At 42.8% G+C, this 21,362-nt stretch overlaps 1 protein-coding gene across 4 annotated transcripts in view; it reads right to left on the minus strand.

The window, feature by feature from the left end:
* Positions 1-21,362, minus strand: part of LOC111966291 (oxysterol-binding protein-related protein 2-like) — a 37,900-nt gene that overhangs the window by 13,222 nt on the left and 3,316 nt on the right. The window contains exons 2-12 of one of the 4 annotated variants that reach the window (XM_070444398.1): positions 10,417-10,604; positions 9,443-9,566; positions 9,009-9,084; positions 8,675-8,809; positions 8,479-8,576; positions 8,034-8,216; positions 7,703-7,810; positions 7,275-7,364; positions 6,764-6,887; positions 2,184-2,309; positions 281-869 (exon numbers count right to left, since the gene is read on the minus strand). In XM_070444398.1, coding sequence (XP_070300499.1) covers positions 771-869; positions 2,184-2,309; positions 6,764-6,887; positions 7,275-7,364; positions 7,703-7,810; positions 8,034-8,216; positions 8,479-8,576; positions 8,675-8,809; positions 9,009-9,084; positions 9,443-9,566; positions 10,417-10,453 — 1,200 coding nt within the window. In that variant the 5' untranslated portion in view covers positions 10,454-10,604 and the 3' untranslated portion in view covers positions 281-770. Of the gene's footprint in view, positions 1-280; positions 870-2,183; positions 2,310-6,763; positions 6,888-7,274; positions 7,365-7,702; positions 7,811-8,033; positions 8,217-8,478; positions 8,577-8,674; positions 8,810-9,008; positions 9,085-9,442; positions 9,567-10,416; positions 10,619-21,362 lie in introns of those variants that run through there. The other 3 variants (XM_023990806.1, XM_023990804.2, XM_023990803.2) reach the window with 3 other exon arrangements.

Consider the following 21,362-nt stretch of genomic DNA (forward strand, 5'->3'; position numbering starts at 1 on the left):
CACTTTGTTTTTGCATTATTTAAACCAAATTGAACATGTTTCATTATTTATTTGAGGCTAAATTGATTTTATTGATGTATTATATTAAGTTAAAATAAGTGTTCATTCAGTATTGTTATAATTGTCATTATTCCAAATTTAAAAAAAAAAATATATATATAATAAATAAATAAATAAAAATCGGCCGATTAATCGGTGTCGGCTTTTTTTGGTCCTCCAATAATCATAATCGGTCGACCTCTAGTACGAGTCCAGGCACTCGTGTGGGTTTGAAAATTAAAAAGCCTTTATTTATGGGCCAAGTCATTATTAAAATACACCAACGGGTATCGGCTTAGGCCTTCATCAGTGTGTGGAGGAGAAGCAATTAAATATCCTCGACACACCTGTGCCTAGGTGATCACAGGTAATTGATCTATTGGCCACTAGGGACCGGCATAAGAAACAGCACATCAAAACACATTGCATGTCATACGCAAAGAAAACAGCAACAAATGTTATATTACAGTCGTGGCCAAAAGTTGAGAATGACATAAATATTATTTTTCACAAAATCTGCTGCCTCAGTTTGCATGATGGCAATTTGAAAAACCTCAGAATGTTATGAAGAGTGATCCGATGAATTGCAAAGTCCCTCTTTGCCATGCAAATGAACTGAATCGCCATTGCGCCACTGCATTTCAGCCCTGCCACAAATGGACCAGCTGACATCATATCAGTGATTCTCTCATTAACACAGGTGTGAGTGTTGACGAGGACAAGGCTGGAGATCATTTGGTCATGCTGATTGAGTTCGAATAACAGACTGGAAGCTTCAAAAGGAGGGTGGTGCTTGGAATCATTGTTCTTCCTCTGTCAATCATGGTTACCTGCAAGGAAACACGTGCCGTCATCATTGCTTTGCACAAAAAGAGCTTCACAGGCAAGGATATTGCTGCCAGTAAGATTGCACCTAATCAACCATTTATCGGATCATCAAGAACTTCAAGGAGAGCGGTTCAACTGTTGTGAAGAAGGTTTCAGGGCACCCAAGAAAGTCCAGCAAGCGCCAGGACGGTCTCCTAAAYTTGATTCAGCTGCGGGATCGGGGCACCACCAGTACAGAGCTTGCTCAGGAATGGCAGCAGGCCGGTGTGAGTGCATCTGCACGCACATTGAGGCGAAGACTTTGAGGATGGCCTGGTGTCAAGAAGGGCAGCAAAAAAGCCACTTCTCTCCAGGAAAAACATCAGGGATAGACTGATATTCTGCAAAAGGTACAGGGATTGGACTGCTGAGGACTGGGGTAAAGTCATTTTCTCTGATGAATCCCCTTTCAGATTGTTTGGGGCATCTGGAAAAAAGCTTGTCCAGAGAAGACAAGGTGAGCGCTACCATCAGTCCTGTGTCATACCAACAGTAAAGCATCCTGAGACCATTGCTTCTCAGCCAAGGGAGTGGGCTTACTCACAATTCTGCCTAAGAACACAGTCATGAATAAAGAATGGTACCAACACATCCTCCGAGAGCAACTTCTCCCAACCATCCAGGAACAGTTTAGTGACGAACAATGCCTTTTCCAGAATGATGGAGCACCTTGCCATAAGGCAAACGTGATAACTAAGTGGCTCGGGGAACAAAACCTCGATATTTTGGGTCAATGGCCAGGAAACTCCCCAGACCTTAATCCCATTGAGAACTTGTGGTCAATCCTCAAGACACGGGTGGACAAACAAAAACCCACAAATTCTGACAAACTCCAAGCATTGATTATACAAGACTGGGCTGCCATCAGTCAGGATGTGGCCCAGAAGTTAATTGACAGCATGCCAGGGCGGATTGCAGAGGTCTTGAAAAAGAAGGGTCAACACTGCAAATATTGACTCTTTGCATCAACTTCATGTAATTGTCAATAAAAGCRTTTGACACTTATGAAATGCTTGTAATTATACTTCAGTATTCCATAGTAACATCTGACAAAAATAACTAAAGACACTGAAGCAGCAAACTTTGTGAAAATTWATATTTGTGTCATTCTCAAAACTTTTGGCCACAACTGTAGAATGCAATCAGGGAAAAACAATTTTACTGTAGGTAAATGGTAGAAAAATTGTGTGTATGATGTTGGGTATACGCTCAACTTGTATGTGTGAATGAGCATGTGAATGTACACGTTTCTTTGTTGACACGCCGGCATGCGTTACCTTAGCAGAGTGTTGGGGTCGTGACGATATCCTCCACAGCAGGGTGCTGCCAGGGATCACAGCTACTGTCTCCAAGACCTCAGGCATGTTGTCTGCATCGTCGCTGTCGAACCCCTCAGGCTCCTCCTGTGTAGAGATACATACAGACCACACAACACAGGCGCGCGCAGACACACGTCTGATATAAATAGCCCTTTTAACAAAATCAAATGAAATGTGTATTTTTCCTTATGAATAAAAGCAACAAAAAAAACATCAGAAATAACTGGAGGGATGTTAACTTCGTGTACCATGAGCATACTATGTCTACTACAAACAGAATACTGAAATTAACATACAACATAATGTTTTGACTGGTTTACTATATGGGTCTTTCTAGAAACTAAATAAATAATCCTGGATCTTGTTGTTGGACAGTTTTCTTTTGGCATCGAGATCTCACAAATGCTTGGGCTCCCGAGTGGCGCAGCGGTCTAAGGCACTGCATCTGAGTGCTAGAGGTGTCACTACATACCCTGGTTCGATTCCAGGCTGTTCCACAGCCGGCCGTGATTGGGAGTGCCACAATTGGCCCAGCGGCGTCCGGGTTTGGCCAGGATTGGCCGTCATTGTAAATAAGAATTTGTGCTTAACTGACTTGCCTAGTTAAATTTCATAATTTTTTAAAAATGCACTGTGACTACGTAATATTTACTGTCCTTATGTTACGGCGTGAAATCAGTTTATGGGCACACAAATCCAAAATAATGTCTGGGTTAGTAAAAATCAAATGCTTCTAACCGAAAGTCACCTTAAACTTAAAACCAATATCGATACGGTCATTAACGTGGTTCTTCAATAATTATGCAGAACTTGTCAGGTGACAAACAGCTAGAGTGCGGGGGAAACGTGTTTGCAAAGAACGTCCAGAATATTTTGGTGTACCATTCATTACGTCGGTGAAGACAGTTGTGCCGRGATCCACGTTGGATCTAATAGCCCTAGTAAATTGATGTTGATTGTGTGTTGTCTGCTTGATTTACAGCAGGATCTTGTTCGATTTCACAGYGAAAGTGTCAAGGTAATGACCGAATGTTTTCATACATTTCTGTGCCTCAGGTTTGACAGTTTACTGTGTGCAATTGTGTTGGATAGACTATTGCACAACACCCAACGCTATATTCCTTTCCATTATTCTGGATAGTAGAATGACAAATTACATAGCCAAGTGGGCTTAAAGACAACATACAGCATTTAAAAACAGTCCGCAGTAATCTAAATTCATTCAGGGCTTGTAAAATTATATCTATGCTAAATAAGCCTTCCACAACCATAAGACCCACTTATCAAAATAGTTTAACTTGCCTTTTTGCAGTAATCATTGATCTTGCTTTTTATGAAAATGCCCTTTGTTACAAATTTAACCAGAACCGTCCACATAGAATTTTCCATGATGACAATGCATTATGGAAAATTAACACGTCTCTCATGCACATGCCAACTTGCTAATGAGCCAGGGTAGCCTAGTGGTTAGAGCATTGGACTAGTAACCGAAAGGTTGCAAGTTCAAATCCCCGAGGTGACACMGTACAAATCTGTCGTTCTGTCCCTGAACAGGCAGTTAACCCACTGTTCCTAGGCCGTCATTGAAATTAAGAATTTGTTCTTAACTGACTTGCCTAGTTAAAGATAAAAAATAAATATTTAAAAAAATACTGCAAGGGTTGCCATGTCTGTAGTTTTCCTGCCAAATTGGTCTATTTTGAAAACAATGTCMCAGGTGAAAATGTATTGGTCGCGGGTTGCGTTGTTTTGGTCTACTTCTAAATTAAACCGCGGCCACCATGGCATTTCTCTTTTATTTTTTTTTATCTATTAATTTCACTGTGACCTGCTTCTGCTGGCTATCAGACAGTTGCTGAGTGAGAGAGTGTTGGGGAGGAAGGGTGCATTGGCCGCTCTCTCTCTCGCTCCACTCGTGACCATTTGATCTGAATGAACTGTGCCTCGAATGTGTCAGAAACTAGATTTTAATAATACTACARCAAAATTGTCAAACATGACTGCCGTTTAGCCTATATTTATGCCACTAAAAAAAGTCTCATTAGCTACATTTGTCGCCTCTCYTCAGCATTGATGTGGACATGAAGCTGTAGCAAACACGCATACAACCTAGGCTACACTTTCACATGCAGGCTAATTATTTATGTACATTTATGCAAAATGTATATAAATATTATTATAATGTTGGCTTCTTTTTTATGCTTTTTTTTTATGTGAATTTATGGCTCAATTGACAGTCTCCTTTTATCTATTTCAGTAGTAGGCTACTCKCATTAGTTTTTTTGGTAAACCACTGAATGACCTAGGTCCTAGAGTAGACCCATGTTGGCATATCAAAACATTTCAAATGTAATTTGGGACGGTTCATCATAAGTTTGGGACAATTCTGGGACAGTGATGGAAAAAAGTTAGATTCGAGCCCTGTAGGTAGTAGCAGGCRAGCTAACATTTGCTAGTTGAAGTCTGAGGAACAGATTCACTTCATTACTGACTATCAAATTATAATAGTAGTTATTGATTAATTAGTAGAATAAAACTCTTAATGTACTGGACTCATGATGGATCTCCTCTCTCTCTCCATCTTGCTACAGAGGGATGGATTACTGGGACATCGGGCTGGAGCCAAACATGAACTCAAATTTTGTTATGAAATAAAATTTGCCAAAAAGCAAACTTGGGGCTTTTTGATTTTCAGTTTTCATACTCCAGTTGAAAATGTGTTTATTTTTGAGCTATGTGACTTTAATTAACACTTTTAACATTGTGTTTAAGGTTTAACCATTCCCTTCTACAGTTCAGATTAAATKATTTGGTGTGATGAACCAATAGTTTTCCTATTGGAGAAACGCGCCAACTCCTCTCTTGCTGCAAAAACATTTTTGGGGGGGGGGAGTAGTTTTCAGGCCTAGTGGGCGGGTTTTGAGTGMWKATTGGYCTAGAAATTGTAGCTAGCCCTGGCAACCCTGAGACTAGCCAACTTCAGMTGAACTGCTATGAACATACCCTCCTGTCCTTCACCTGTGAACAGCATGCTAGCCTCTTCACTTTGTTTAGATGTTGAAATCAAGTGGTCTACCWACCTGGATAASAATATGCTTAWTTCTCAGAATGAGAACYAGTTGTCAATTCCTCATATAAATGCTTTTTAAGCTCATTATACATTTATAAAAACACAGACTAAACAGCTAGCACATATCACTAAAATGCTGCTAGCCTTAGGCTACTTGGTASCGTAATGTTGTGCCAACAGAAACCAAGCGTTTTTCTAGAATCAATGTTCATTAATACTCCAGTTTAGTAGTCTGCTCAGTGCGTCATTTTGGGAGTCAAGACAAAGAGGGCGTTAGAAAGGTTAAGTTCTCCTCTGTTACAGTAAAATAATGTCTCAATGTGTTTCGYTGTCCATATGACCGATTCTGGTGGACCAAACCACAAGTTTGGTTTGGGGAATGCTTGTTATCAGAGAGCAAGAGGCGATCTCTGTTGTTGTGAGTGGCAGGGGGAGGGGCTTGTTGTGTGTCCTGGAAGGTGCACACTGCAAAGCACGGAAAGAGCGAGGGAGACGAGACCAAAAAGACATGAGAACAAGCAGACATAAAACGCTCATAAAAACAAACCAAAAAACTAGATACTTGCAATACAGGCATTTGGAAATCCGCGCTACTAAATACATTTGAAATAACTCGATATGACCCCAGGCCCTATTCAAGATATAATCTGGTGATAAAGTTATGAAATGACAAATTTTAAAGGATATGGTCCTAGGCCTATGTTGTTGTTCGGTGGAGTTACGGGCTAATTTGGCATCAATTCCCTTTTATTTCTCTAAATAKACGAGGAACTGCATAACAATCTTTTTCATTTTTGTTTCAAACCATTGATCCACATAAACCATTGTCACACATTGGCCCCATCATTTATAGAAAGTACCATATATAGAACATACATTAGGGGCTACAGACTACCAACAGTGACCTACCGTAGACTACATTTATTTATTTATTTTTTTACCTTGACATAACGTCATGGCGTGTTGCCAGAATCATCAGGAAATCAAAATCAGAGGAGAGTTATCAAGAGAAGTAAATGTTGTGTAGGCCTATTTACAATGTGTCAAACAATAAAACACAAGCTATGAAAACAAAGAGCCACACACTCCATATCTATAACCTCCCAGTAATTGATTGGGTAAGAAACCACGTTTCGGCACACAGACTATTAGGCTCAATCTGCTTTGGAGAAGAAAAAAAACTTGCAGGGAGGTGGACCACTGGGGGCGACCAAGCTATATTGTGTGCAAGTAAAGCAAGCTCTACGTTAGTATTATGAAATTAATTCTCTGGATTCTGAGGTGTTGATGCATGTATGTATGCGTGTAGGCGTGCGTGTGTGTGCGCGCGCGTTTGTTTTTCCACTGGTTTCCAATGCATTTCTTTTTTTATGTTGACGATGACATGTATGACTTGTTATATCTTTCCTGCTAAAAAAAAGACATAAAATACATATCATTTGCTCCATGTCGTGAGACGCCCACTCACCAGACTCTTCTGTTTCTTAGAGTCTGCCTTCTTCTCAGCCTTCTTGTTGGACTCGTACGTCTGGGGGTCCATGCTCCACATGCACTCGGTCCACTTCCCATAGATCACACAAAGCTTCTTTTTACTGCCAGGGACAGAGATGGGAGGAGACATCAGCAACCAAATACTGCTGTACTGACAGAGAATGACACTGTGCTACCATTATGTGTCCTGTACGGCTCAGTTGGTAGAGCYTTGCACTTTCAACCTCAGGAATGTGGGTCGATTCCCAGGGCCACCCATTCGTAAAATATATGCACGCATGACTAAGTCGCTTTGGAGTCTCCTAAATGGAAGATATMATTTATTATACCCACCAGGGCCGTGTTTAGCAGGGAGAAAACATTTAGAAACGTTACTGAACACGACCCAGGCAAAAGTGTTAGCAAACACTTAACTGGACCAGTGAATTCAGGACCAGAGAAGTAAGCCGTAGTCGGTGTATCAGAATGATGCCAATACCTCCACATACCTCTTATCCTGAATGTAGCCCTCCACCCTGTGCAGCTCCTTTCCAAACATGCCACACGGCTTGAAGTTCAGCACACACTTATCTCCAGTACTGCTCGGGACAGAAAGGAACGAGAACAATGAGGAGAAAAGACAAACCATGCTATACCATTACGGCTCAACTACTGTCTTCACTCCATGCCATTATGGCTCAACTACTGTCTGTACAAATACAAATTAAAAGGGCGAATCCTAACTACTACTTAAGACAAATTTTCACTTGGTGTCCCATTGACGTCAARGCATGATTGCAAGTGAACATTTGACTMAAATGGAAGGTAAGATTGACCCCTATGCTGAAAGTGGTGGATATATACACATCTGTATGCCTCCAAACCAGGAATTGAATGTAAAAATAAGATCAACTATAATATCCAGTCCTTCACTCACCTGTGGTTGAGGATTTCCACAGTGCCGTACTGCTCGATCCACAGTTTGCCCAGGATGACATTGTGTACACAGCAGAAAGGGTTGGTCCACGTATAGACCTCACCGTGCCTGGGGAGAGGAGGGGAYGAGAGGGGCAGCAAACACAGCCTCAGTGCAATGGACTCACACACAACAAGAGAGACTTTGTAAAGAAAAATAGGGTTATAGAAGCTGAAGCGGTACTGGCTTTGACAAAGCACAGAAAACAACCAAACAGAACCCCATGACCAGGTATAGATCCAAAAACACCCACCCTACCACCCACCCTACCACCCTCCCACGTTTGACTCACTTGAGGAGCTCTAGRGTGATAGTTCCCTTGGGCTCAGCCTCCACACTCTTGCCCCAGAACTTGAGTTTGGGGTAGATAGAGCCGTGGAAGACAAAGTCCCCGACCAGGCTCTCAGCATGGAAGGCACTGACAGGGGGGTGGTGGCTGACCTGCTCCGAGATCAGCCTGTAGCCCTGGTCCTCTCTGGGGGGGGCGAGAGTAGGCAGGAGAGGAAGTGAAAAGGAGACAAAGATTGTTATCATAGCCTCCTGAAAATAAGGTCAGCAGAGGAAAACAAGTGTTGTTAAATTCATGGTTGAAGGCAGGTAAAGATGTCCTATTAAAAAGGCCAATAACATGTGCATTTCTAGTCAAAGACAGGAAGGAACTGTCCAGAGCTACACAGCTTTTTACAACTCCTCTCTGTGTCACTTTGTATGGGAGCGTTGCAGCCCTGTCCCCTCACCGCGTTAGTTCATAGGTCTCTCCTAGCAGAGGGTTGAAGGGCTTTCCAGTCCTGTCCCACTGCGACGCCACGGCCGACACGGCAAAAGCAGCTACCGCCTGGGAAGAACGGAGGGGAGGAGTCAGCCGCAGGATTCACTGGCTCACACACACACACACACAGTCTAGTTGTGATCCAGCTACATTCAGTCTCTCACCTGCATGCGCTCAATGGAGTCAGACAGCGAGCAGGCTTTGTTAATGAGGTATGTGTGCTCCATGTACTCTGTGATCCGCTGGAGGAAGCTCAGGGGCTCGTTGAACACGATGGGCATGGTGATCTTGGACAGCTCCTGCACACACACACACACACACACACACACAGACACACACAGACAGACAGAAAATGCGCAAGATAAGAACGCAAAATACTTTCACACAAGTGGGATGAAATCAAACTCACTGGCATAGTAGAGACCCAGAGAACGTCACGGTCTAAAGATACATGTGTGATCACAAAGTGGTTCTTTAGATATGGTCTGTAGRCCTTACCAGTCCAATGCATTTCTTCAGAATGCCCCACACACTGAAGTTGTTCCTGGAGAACATTGGGGCAGGTAGCGTTGTCCTGAAAGATGTTAGGAGAAAGTCAAAAACACACACAGAGAGACAACATATTAGTGTCTAGCAGAGAATCCGAGGGAAGGGGAGTCTCCCTATGATGACTATCAGTAATACAGTATGCGATGGTAGAGGCTGACCTGTCGGGTGTCGTCATGCGGACTGACTGGGTTAGAGTTAAGAGGAGCATGAGAACTGGCCAGTCTTCTACCAGGGTTAAAGCTATTAACAATGTGGAAGGGGTGAGAGAGAGAGACTAATAAAGAAAGAGAGCGCGAAAGCGACAGAAAGCAAGAGAGCGACGACAGAGAGAAAGAAACAGAGAAGACTCGGGAGGAGAGGACACGGCAGGATTCTCAGCGTACCTGCGCTTCCCGATTCCGTTCTCCGGTGACGTGGAGCCGTTGCTCCTCTGGGTGTCGTCGTACACCCCCGCGTCTTTAAAACTGGCCTCCGACGCGCCTTCATACGACTCATCAGAGTCCAAGCCTAACACACATRAAAGGGTTGGCCACAAATTAGGGAAAAGCTATACTGCACACAACTCACCTTGCCTGACAAGGTTACCTAATATAGAATGATATAATATGCTCGTATAATAATAAAGTAAACAGTCTTGCAATTAGGCTACAGGTCAAAGCAATGACTACATGAGGGGGAGCCGCAGAACTGACTGCAATATGGACGTGATACACACTGTGACATGACAGCCACTGTCTGACGCTGAACTAAGCATCGTAGGCGTGGAAAAGAGAAAAGGTGTGATGCCCCGTTAACATTTTAAAATAAATAATTGGGGCCCCGAGTCAAACGGAACACCTCTAGCCACGTGATCTGGGATTGATAAGAGGACGAGACGGCACACACATCTCCGCTGCTGCTGACGGCAAAGACAAAATCATGGACGCTGTATAGACCGCTGCGTTACTGAAGCTGTCAGTTAAGCTGCTCAGGTTACAGCATATTGTGTGGCACTGGGCCACAGTGTGAAGTACAGTACAAAGACGCACCTCTAACTCCTGAGTCCTGACCATGACAGTTGTCAGAGCAACATTCCAAAACACCAAGAGAAAAAAAAAAGAAAAAAAAGGGTCATGTTCATTAGATATAAAACAAGATAAAAATGTATTTGAGAACGTTGCTAAAACAAGTAACTTCTCCCGTTTCAGAACTTCCACTTCCACACAGGACCCTGATAAGAGTGATAAAAAAAAAAGGTAAACTGTCAATGTTCTCTCCCTCTGTGTGCGTGTTCTCCGACAGGTTTGTGGTTACCTCTGAAGGTCTGGTAAGTCATTCTATTATGTACGCCCCCCCCTGTGCGGACAGGSACACCCACCTGTTACGGCGTCGTAGAATTTATCATCGTTGTTCATTGTACAGGGTCAAAGCCGGACCTCCAGGTGCTATCGGAGAGGGAGGTGAGCCTCTAGAGCATGGTCCCTATAGCGGGCCTCACTGGTCACTGGCACGGCAACTTCCTCCTCCGCAACCACGTCAGGACAGGCAGCAGCTCACACAGCAAACCTGCTGGACACATACTATAAACAGTTCAGGATTGTATTCATTAGTGCACGCCGTAGCAAAATGATTTGCAACGGAAGACAAAAACAAGTTCTGGTAGCCCCTCCATGTTTTAGTCAGTTTTTTCCCTGTTTGGTGCCAGACCATGACAGGTCACCACTAATGTCCGCACATCAACAATAGGAACACAACAAGGCAATCTGTTCATCAAACTCCCATTCATTTCATATCAACACACTRATTCACTCCACCAGGAAATGAAGTCTTCTCCTTAGTGTCCCTCTAGTCTAGCYGTTGTGGTTTCTGGTTAGGAGTGGATCCAGTGAGAGGTTGCCTGCATGGACCAATGAGCCTAAATAAACAGTGCTCCTATTACATAAACAAACGCAGGAGCAAAATGGCTGCCATTTCCAGCGGCTCTTCTTTGTTAGTCTCCGTCTATCTGGTGTTAGCCTGAACTCTCTCGCCCTCTCTCTGGGTTAGCCTTACCTGCTGTCTGTGTCTCCTAGCCTCTGGTCTGGGATGTTTTTCTGGGTGGTGAACTGAGTGTCGGCGGACTAGGGTGGGTGACTGACTGTTCTCAGGGAATGCCTCAAAACACACTCATTGGTGAATTTTGGACTCWACCACGATCGACAAGCGAGGAGAAGCCGTGTTGGTGTAGGCCCTGTGCTCCTCGCCATATGAAAGTGTGTATGGCGGTATTTTTTTATTAAATTTCTGCATAATAAAAGCTCTAAATGTGTCTTATGAGATGTGCATGATCCTATGACTGCGAAGGACAATTCCATTTTTTGCCCAACTCCACTTGCAGATGTTTAAATCTACCTGCCACAGTGGCTGGTGGACCAAAAATAGAGAGACTGTTTGGTTATCAATGTTTCTATAGCGCTCATATGACTGCAGAGTTTGCAAAACAAATGGCCACTGGATTGATGCAAATACTCATCATATCATTCTGCCAGGAAGGCATATGTTACTTTGTAGTTAACAATGAATTGAGAAAGAAAGGTAGTCATTAGCATAAGTGGTAGACACGAGGACTGCACACACACAGACAGGGGCTTTCTCGTTGCCTCTTCAGAAAGTTGCAGGAAACACAAATCACTGACGCATTCTGTWCCAAGTCTTACGATAAACTTCAGCAAATAAATGACATGTTCAATACATTTAGTTGATTCCCGACTAAGGTCAATAGATTTTYGAATATTCCGTTTGAATACCTGGATTCRGCGAGGGCCCTAATTATTACAGWTGGACAAGAATGAGGCGCTCCACTACCTATTGCTCCTGCAGTGATGATTCACCCTCTTCATTMAATGTTTTTAGACTTTATCTGCAGATAATCGCCAAAAAGACTAGGCCTGCCAGTAGCATATGCGAATTATGGAGCCAAATAAACAGCGCTCTATCGGTAGGCTACACTGACTGATGAGTCGCCCACTTTAGCGACACTATCTGGCAAGCTCCGACATCCTAGTTAAGGAAACCTAGGAAATCATTTGGTTTACTTGTCCCAATGCGATACCATGGATTTAAGTAAAACATTCTAAAAACCTAATTCCACTTTGACATTATGGGGTGTTGTGTGTAAGCCAGTGACAAAAATCTAAAATGTAATCCATTTTGAATTGGATTAGGCTGTAACACAACAAAATGTGGAATCAGTCAAGGGGTAAGAATGCTTTGAAGGCACGGTACAACCACGTTGCATGATTTATGAGTGGCAAASTGATATAGCGGATCGACTTTATTCAGACAGTTCGACAACTTTTAAAAACTTGTCAACACTTGCTGTTCAATTGTCAATCAAAAGCACAGTAAATAGCATACAATGCGCCACGACTCCACATAGCTGGCTAAAGTGAACCACAAAAGAAAATAAATGAAATGTGCCAGAAAACAATAATTAGGCTAATTAGTCGTCGATTTTGACTCATCGTTCCCACTTGCATTACACGGGAAGTGTAAATTTCACGAGCATCGTGCTCTCTCCCTCCTCCGTGTAAAGAAATTTGACTGCAACCAACCACAGTGCACACAAATTGTCCGGGGAGGCTGGACATCGCTCGCTTTGTGACTGACAGGCCTCTTATCCTATCAACAGATTTCTAGAAGATGCATATCGAATCATTCTAGCGGGAGAGGGCTCGACGGACTGGCGAATTAAAACTTTTAAACGAAAAGTAGCCTAYTTAATATGAAGTGGAAAAAGTAGCCGGCTGAAAACGAGTCTGTAACCGGCTGATTAGCCGACGGCCGGCGCTTAACGGAAAATAATGCAAGATGGCGGCAAACACATTCTAAGTGYTTTTAATGGGCTTTCTCTATTTTGATTTACTTTATACAAAACTAAACTAGGACAAAACTGACAMTGAAGAAGCACTGTATTAACATAAATCGTTATCTATACGATATTGTACAAATCTATACCGGTATACCTTAAAATACAAAATATTTTAAGGCCTACCTCTCCACACTGTTGTATGATCAACACAAATACAGAGCACCGGATTCCAAAAGATCACAGCTGAACTATAACTGAAACTCCGTATCCTTCACCCATTCTTACCCGAACAGCACTCTCGCCTCCAGCCTCTCATTTTCACAGAAATATAMCAAATATGACAGGGTTACACCCGCACGAGAGAAACTAGCACCTAAAGTAAGGGGAGTGTTGCATCCCAAAACGTCACGTACATTCACAARAAGTGTTATCGACTAGGCTTGGGACATATCGTCCTTCTCTCATCCCAGGATTTACAGTATTAACGGCATAGCACACAAAGGGGGCGCTGAAAACACAACACGCCCATTGGGCCTCAATTACCAGAATGCTAACAAAATTAGCACAAACAAATAGTGAAATCACATACACTTTTAGCTAAATGCTAACGAGCAAAAACAAACTAAAATTGCAAAGARAGGCAAATCCAGCTCATTAAGTTACAKYKYRWMKMAMWYMKMKRKSKYAYAGAGAYAWWMTGRYKAWYWYKAKAYWMMTGWMYRYRMSRTRTRRSWWSYYAYAYSKYRYRYTGTYRYCGSYGKYSAMYMGYGAYYAYAYSYGYYGAYAAKRAAAAAAGCTAGTAGGAAGCACATGGAAGAAATGGCAGCTGTACAGATAACTCATCCAGAGCTTTTTGACTTCTGTCAGAAAGCCATAAGATATCTGATYGCAAACGTTTAGCAGTGAATTGCATACAAGTGTAACTTCGAGACCCGCCAATAGATATAGAACACTATGGACTCACCAGCTCCGGTCGTCTCCCGTTGTACCATTTACAAAACACACGTGACTGGCTCGACTGTTCTGGGGAACTACCGTAAGCGTCATAATATTAAATAATGTGACAGGTGAAATTAACACAAATCCGCTTRATCTCTTAACGTATTGCACAAGTTGACAACAGGTAATGCTTAAAAAAGTAGCTACAAAAACGTTTCAATTTGTTGACGGTGTTGAAAAACCAACCCCGTGGCTTTTTCAAAATAACCCGGTATACCGCCCAAACCTATTATCTACAATATTTTTCTTTGCATGAATGCTACAGTATGTAATCTATTCTCCATGTGATCTGTGGAATGCTCTGGGAGCGCCAACTGTCTGCTCCTACAGGCCAAAGGGCCCTAGGACTTGAGCTTGGAGGATACTTTTATCTCAGATGGTTTGCATGGCTTACAGCTTCAGGCCTTTGTGCTGTAACAGGATAGGCAGCACATTTGCTTTAAGTACCAAAAAGTGTTGCAGTCACCTCACCTCAGACAAGAAAGTTTAGGCAACTTATGACAACGCACAATCATGTGTCAAATTACATTTATGCCCATCTATGCTTGAACTAAGGGGTGAGGAGGGCTAAAGACYGCAGACAGTGACCAATTATTGGGTAAAATTTCTGAGGAGTAACCGATCTCCCACTGCTAAACCCATCCTTGACCCTTGGAAGTTGGGCCTGGAATTCTGTAGTTGACCCTCAGGTTGGATCACAGGTTGGTTCCCGCTATGTGGAATACCGACCGGATCCGACATATTGAAAGAGTTTCGTTCCTAAACAACAAATTCAAATTTCACACATTTAATTATCTTAAAACGATTGTCAGGGGGTCCCTTTTCATCAAGCCAAATGTGTCAAAATATCATTTTATGACAAACCGGCATATTTTCTTTCTGAAAACGAGCCACTGCGATCTGCACATGTTGAGGGGTAAAAAAGGCTACTTGTTGTGGGAGAGGAGCTGCTCTTTCAAGACCTGAGCTATTTCATTAATTTGTTTTATTTATTCAATTTGCTAGTTTGGGCTATTATCTTTCAAATAAAAGTTTGTTAACTAATGTTGAATGACTCAAGTCAAGTGTGATAGGACTAGCCTATTTGTCAGCATAAAGCAGTTAGACACAATCTTTCTGAACAAACATTCTTGACCAAGTTAATCTTCCTGTGTGTGTTAGACTGATTCCTATTCTACAAAAAATATTGTAGCCGTGTGTTATAAAAGGCTGCCGATTGTGACCACTGCCAACTAGTGGTCACGATACCAGAACTAACTTCGATACAGATACCTGGTTAAGTATCATGATACTCTATATCATCACGATACCACAGCAACAAAAAAAAGAACGGCACTTGATCCAGACAGATCTTTTGAGCTCGACAGCATTACATTTGAAATGTGTCCATTTTTCCTAGACAGACATGTAAAGGAAAGGGGATACCTAGTCAGTTGTACAACTGAATGCGTTCAACCAAAGATGTGTCTCCCGCATTTAACCCAACCCCTAAGAATGAGAGGGTTGCGGGGGGCTGCCTTAAATCGATGTCAATTATACAATCAAATCTGACTTTGTTTTTAACAACCTAACGGTAATCATTTATTTGAATGGTAAATCTATTGATTACCTGGGAAAATCAAGATGTAGCCTAGGTCTAGTCAGGTGAATGCATATTCAGTAGGAGTGTGTGCACGCATCGGGTTAGTGGGTTTGTTTTGGCTGATTTCTTGGGCATACTGATGAAAAACAATCACTTCTCTTTCCATTTGGGACTTATTTTATTGTACTTAACAACATTTGCATAGAATAAGCAATCTCTTTCATAAAAGTCTCTCTCTTTAGGACCTAATGACGTCATTTACACAGACAGRGAGAGACAGGACAAACGTGACTAGGCCGAGGGAGACGAAGTGAATGCATAACGTTTTTGCCAATGACTATGGTTTTTGGTGACAATCAGCTTTGAAGTCAGCATATTATCACAAAGTACCAGTYTAGTGAATTGATAGCTTCAGCTGGAAGCTAACGAGGAAAGCTAGCCTACAAAGCTGGAAGCTACTAGTATCTTCTTGCATTGGTAAAGTGTTCTAGCCTGTAATTAAGCAATAAGGCACAAGATGATGTAGTCCGAACAAAAATCGGGTTCATTATTTTGGTCAAGTTGCTAATTCTTCTTACATGGTTGCTGAAATGGTTGTATAAAGGCTGGATAATGTGGAAATTTTGCGGATCCAATTCAGTTCCGATCTCAATTTCAGACCCCGAGAAGATCACTACTAACAGGCTAATGAGAAACTAGCAACCCAACAGACTGATGGTCTACAGCTGTAGACAGTAAAAATCAGTGGTGGAAAAAGTACCCAATTGTCATACTTGAGTAAAAGTAAAGATACCTTAATAGAAAATGTAAAAGTKAKKSWSWKKKAMTKWAKTTSWYRWWYAGTKAAAGTATTTGGTWTTCAATATACTTAAGTATCAAAAGTAAATGTAATTGATKAAATATACTTAAGTATCAAAATATACTTAAGTATCAAAAGTATMAATAATTTCAAATTCCATTATATTAAGCAAACCAGACGGCACCATTTRCTTTTTTRCCTTTACGGATAACCAGGGGCACACTAACATAATTTACAAATAAAGCATGTGTTTAGTGAGTCCYCCAGATCAGAGGCAGTAGGGATGACCAGGGATGCTCTCTTGATAAGCGCCTGAATTGGACCAGTTTCCTGTCCTGCTTAGCATTCAAAATGTAACGAGTACTTTTGGGTGTGTCAGGGAAAAAGTAAAAAGTACATCATTTTGTTTAGGAATGTAGTGAAGTAAAAGTTGTCAAAATAAAATCGTAAAGTACAGATACCCCAAAAAACGACTTAAGTAGTACTTTCAAGTATTTTTACTTAAGTACTTTACATCACTGGTAATAATGGAGACACCAGTTACCAACCCGCTGTTCCATTCAGATTCTCTATACTGCTCCTAATACGGTCCTGTGTGGTTGGTAAACAACATACAAAGCCAGCGGGAGTCAGAGATGAGACCGGAAGGGAAGAGAGAACTCAAGCCGGGGAGAGATGTTACCATGCGAGACACACACACACACACCTCTGTGTGCATGTGAGGACTTGGCCGGTCTGTCATGGACTGTGAGAAACGGTAGCTACAGCAACGGCCTAGCTCATTTGAATAGAATCCCTTTTGGCAAGCAGAGTGGCTTCTTAAGGGTGAGCTGAGAGCAAAATGACAAAGGGGAGAGGACCAACACACCCAGGAGCCCCATTAAGAGATAATGAGGTTGTGTGTGTGGAAAGCTAACTTTAACATGTTTTCACATGATAGGCTAGTTTCGGTGTGTATTCACGCTATTGGGTAGGCCATATATGGCCAAAACATTTTATACTTTTCAATTTGAAACTGAAGTTAACTTTTGCCGTGGTTTTAGCCATTTTGACTGCCTGTCTGTCTTGCTTGTGTTCGATATGCTTGCTTATATACACAGTGCATTCGGAAAGTATTCAGACCCCTCGACTTTTTCCACAGTTAAGTTACAGCCTTATTCTCAAATGGATTAAATTAAATGTTTTCCTCAATCTACACACAATACCCTATAATGACAACGCAAKAACAGGTTTTTAGGAATGTTTGCAAATGTATAAAAAMAAAAGAAAACAGGAATACCACATTTACATAAGTATTCAGACCCTTTGCTAGGAGACTTGAAATTGACCTCAGGTGCATCCGGTTTCCATTGATCATCCTTGAGAAGTTTCTACAACTTGATTTGAGTCCACCTGTGGTAAATTCAATTGATTYGACATGATTTGGAAAGGCACACATCTGTCTAGATAAGGTCCCACAGTTGACAGTGCATGTCAGACCAAAAACCAAGCCACAAGATCGAAGGAATTGTCCGTAGAGCTCGAAAGAGTCCTGTTCTGTTATTTTTCTTARACAGTACTTCCGAGTCGGGAGTGGGTCATTTATGCACCTGCCACCTTAAGCCGTTTCTCAGGCTATTTACGCAAAAACTATGCATGGCCATCAAATTTCTAATGTTTATCATAGAAAGAATATAGCCAGCTACATGTCCTAATGATTTGCTTAAAGTTCATCTTGCCTTTTAACTTGCTACCGGGAAAAAACACTACACCGGAGAAAAGTACCTGTAAAAAAAAGGGTGGAACCTGATTTATCAAGATAGCAAATATTTTCTCATCCGAGTGGAGAAGTGCAACTCAAGCACAAAATGTGTCCTTTTAAAAATTCTGGATTTGGAGCTAGCCGTGACTGAAGCCAAGCAGAATTTACAATAAGAAGCATTTTAGAACTACGTTTACAAAACGCAGCAAGARACTGTTTCTGCGTTCTTTTTTTTCTGTGTGAAAAACATGCTTTTATTACAAGCAGGCTTGACTACTGTAATGCGCTCATGTCTGGTCTACCCAAGAAAGTAAATTGGTAAACCGCAAAACATACAGAATGCTGCAGCACGGGTACTGACCAAGACCAAATGGAGAACACACATTACACCGGTTTTAAGGTCTCTGCACTGGCTGCCTGTGAGTTCTGGAATTAATTTTAAAGAATCTTCTATTGGTTTTTAAGTCAATCCACAATTGTGCACCACAATACATGTCAGACATGCTTTGAAGTTCTGTACCCAGTAGGTCCCTCAGGTCCTCTGGCCCTCTCTTCCCAAAGCCTAGGACCAAGAGACATAGATTGGCAGCCTTAAGTTACTATGCCCCCAGCCTTTGGAATAGCCTGCCAGAGAACCTGAGTGGAGCCGAAACTGTGYACATATTTAAAAGAGATCTTAAAACATACCTGTTTTGCTTTGCTTTTCCTTAGGGTGCTTTTTAGTCGTTCAGTTTTTAGTTATTCTTTTGGTTGTTTTTATCCTCGTGTTTGTGTAATAAATATTTACATTTTCATTGTTTTCCTGTTTTTTCCCCTGTATACAACATCGTGTTGCATTCCATGTCTGAAATGTGCTGTATGAATAAAGATTGATTTGATGAGAAAGGGAAGCCAGGCCACTACTCTATGAATAAATGCCATTGACAGCTGTAGTGGAGAAAGGTCAGCCTGAGTTTCAACAAAAGCTAGTCTACATGGAAATTAGAGCAAACGGGAGAGATTGATAGTGCGAGCGGTGAGTCAACCTTGGAAAAGGACATACAGCATATGGCTTCAGAGTAAGACAGGATAGAGAAAACAGTGGGTTAAAAAAGGTAGGTACCACATATCCTGAGGACGCATTTATTGTAGCTGGGGATTGTAACGAAGCAAATGAGGGAAACCCTACCGAAGTTCTACCAACACATTGACTGTAGCACTCGCTCTGAGAAAACGTTAGACCACTGCTACTCAGCTTTTTGAAACAACTACAAGGCCCTCCCCCCGCCCTCCCTTCGGCAAATCTGACCACGACTCCATTTCGGCTTCCTTTCCTATAGGCAGAAACTCAAAACAGGAAGTYCCCGTGCTAAGGACTATTCAACGCTGGTCTGACCAATCGGAATCCACGCTTCAAGATTGTTTTGATCACGCAGACTGGGATATGTTCCGGGTAGCCTCTAAGAATAACATCAACGAATACACCGATATGGTAATATGAGTTTATCAGGAAGTCTATAGGGGATGTTGTACCCACTATGACTATTAAAACCTACCRAAACCATAAACCGTGGATAGATGGCAGCATTCGCGCAAAACTGAAAGCYGGGAAACAGTGGTTATTCCCTCCATAAGGCAATCAAACAGGAAAAACRTCAGCATAGAGACCAAGTCGAGACGCAATTGAAATGTTCAGACAAGAGCCGTACGTATGTGGCAGGGTCTACAGACAATCACAGACTACAAAGGGAAAACCAGCCACATCTCGGACAACATCTTGCTTCCGGACAAGCAAAACACCTTCTTCGCCCACTGAGGATAACACAGTGCCACCAGTGCTGCCCGCTACCAAGGACTGTGGGCTCTCCTTCTCCGTGGCCGACGTGAGTAAGACATTTAAACGTGTTAACCCTCGCAAGGATGCCGGCCCAGACAGCATCACTAGCTGTGTCCTCAGAGCATGCGCAGACCAGCTGGCTGGCTGGTGTTTACAGACATATTTAATATCTCCCTATCCCAGTCTGCTGTCCACACTTGCTTCAAGATGTCCAACATTGTTCCTGTACCCAAGAAAGGTAGTTCAGGTAACTGAACTAAATGACTATCGCCCCATAGCACTCACTTTGGTTATCATGAAGTGCTTTGAGAGGCTAGTTAAGGATCATATCACCTCTACCTTACACCCTAGACCAAATTCAATCTTCTTACAGCCCCAATAGATCCACAGATGACGCAATCGCCATCGCACTGCCCTTACCCACCTGGAAAAGAGGAATACATATGTAAAGAATGCTGTTCATTGACTATAGCTCAGCCTTCAACACCACAGTACCTTCCAAGCGTATCATTAAGCTCGGGGATCTGGGTCTGAACCCCGCCCTGTGCAACTGGGTCCTGGACTTCCTGACGGGCCACCCCCAGGTGGTGAAGGTAGGAAACACCTCCATTTCGCTGATCCTCAACACAGGGGCCCCACAAGGGTGCGTGCTCAGCTGCCGCCTGTACTCCCTGTTCACCCATGACTGCGTGGCCATGCACGCCTCCAACTCAATCATCAACTTTGCAGACGACACAACAGTAGTAGGCCTGATTACCAACAATGACGAGACAGCCTACAGAGAAGAGGTGAGAGCCCTGGGAGTGTGGTGTCAGGAAAATAATCTCTCACTCAATGSCGACAAAACAAAGGAGCTGATCGTGGACTTCAGGAAACAGCAAAGGGAGCACACCCCTATCAACATCAACAGGACCACAGTGAAGGGGAAAGGGGGATACCTAGTCAGTTGTACAACTGAATACCTTCAACTAAAATGTSTCTTCCGTATTTAACCCAACCACTCTGATTCAAAGAGGTGCGGGGGCYCTGCCATAAATCAACATCCACGTCTTCGGCGTCCTGGAGCAGGTGAAAAGTGTCAAGTTCCTCGGTGTACACGTCACTGATGACCTGAAATGGTCCACCCACACAGACAGTGTGGTGAAGGCGGCACAACAACGCCTCTTCAACCTCAGGAGGATGAAAAAAATGTGGCTTGGCACCTAAAATCCTCACAAACTTTTAGAGCTGCACAATTGAGAGCATCCTGTCGTGCTACATCACCGCCTTGTACAGCAACTGCACCYCCCACAACCGCAGGGCTCTCCAGAGGGTGATGCGGTCTGCCCAAAGCATCAWCGGGSGCAAACTACCTGCCATCCAGGARACCTACAGCACCCGATGTCACAGGAAGGCCAAAATCATCATCAAGAACAACCACCCGAGCCACTGCCTGTTAACCCCGCTATCATCCAGAAGGCGAGGTCAGTACAGGTGCATCAAAGCTGGGACCGAGAGACTGAAAAACAGCTTCTATCACAAGGCCATCAGACTGTTA

The sequence above is a fragment of the Salvelinus sp. IW2-2015 genome, linkage group LG7 (assembly GCF_002910315.2).
Source record: "Salvelinus sp. IW2-2015 linkage group LG7, ASM291031v2, whole genome shotgun sequence".
Taxonomy (NCBI): domain Eukaryota; kingdom Metazoa; phylum Chordata; class Actinopteri; order Salmoniformes; family Salmonidae; genus Salvelinus; species Salvelinus sp. IW2-2015.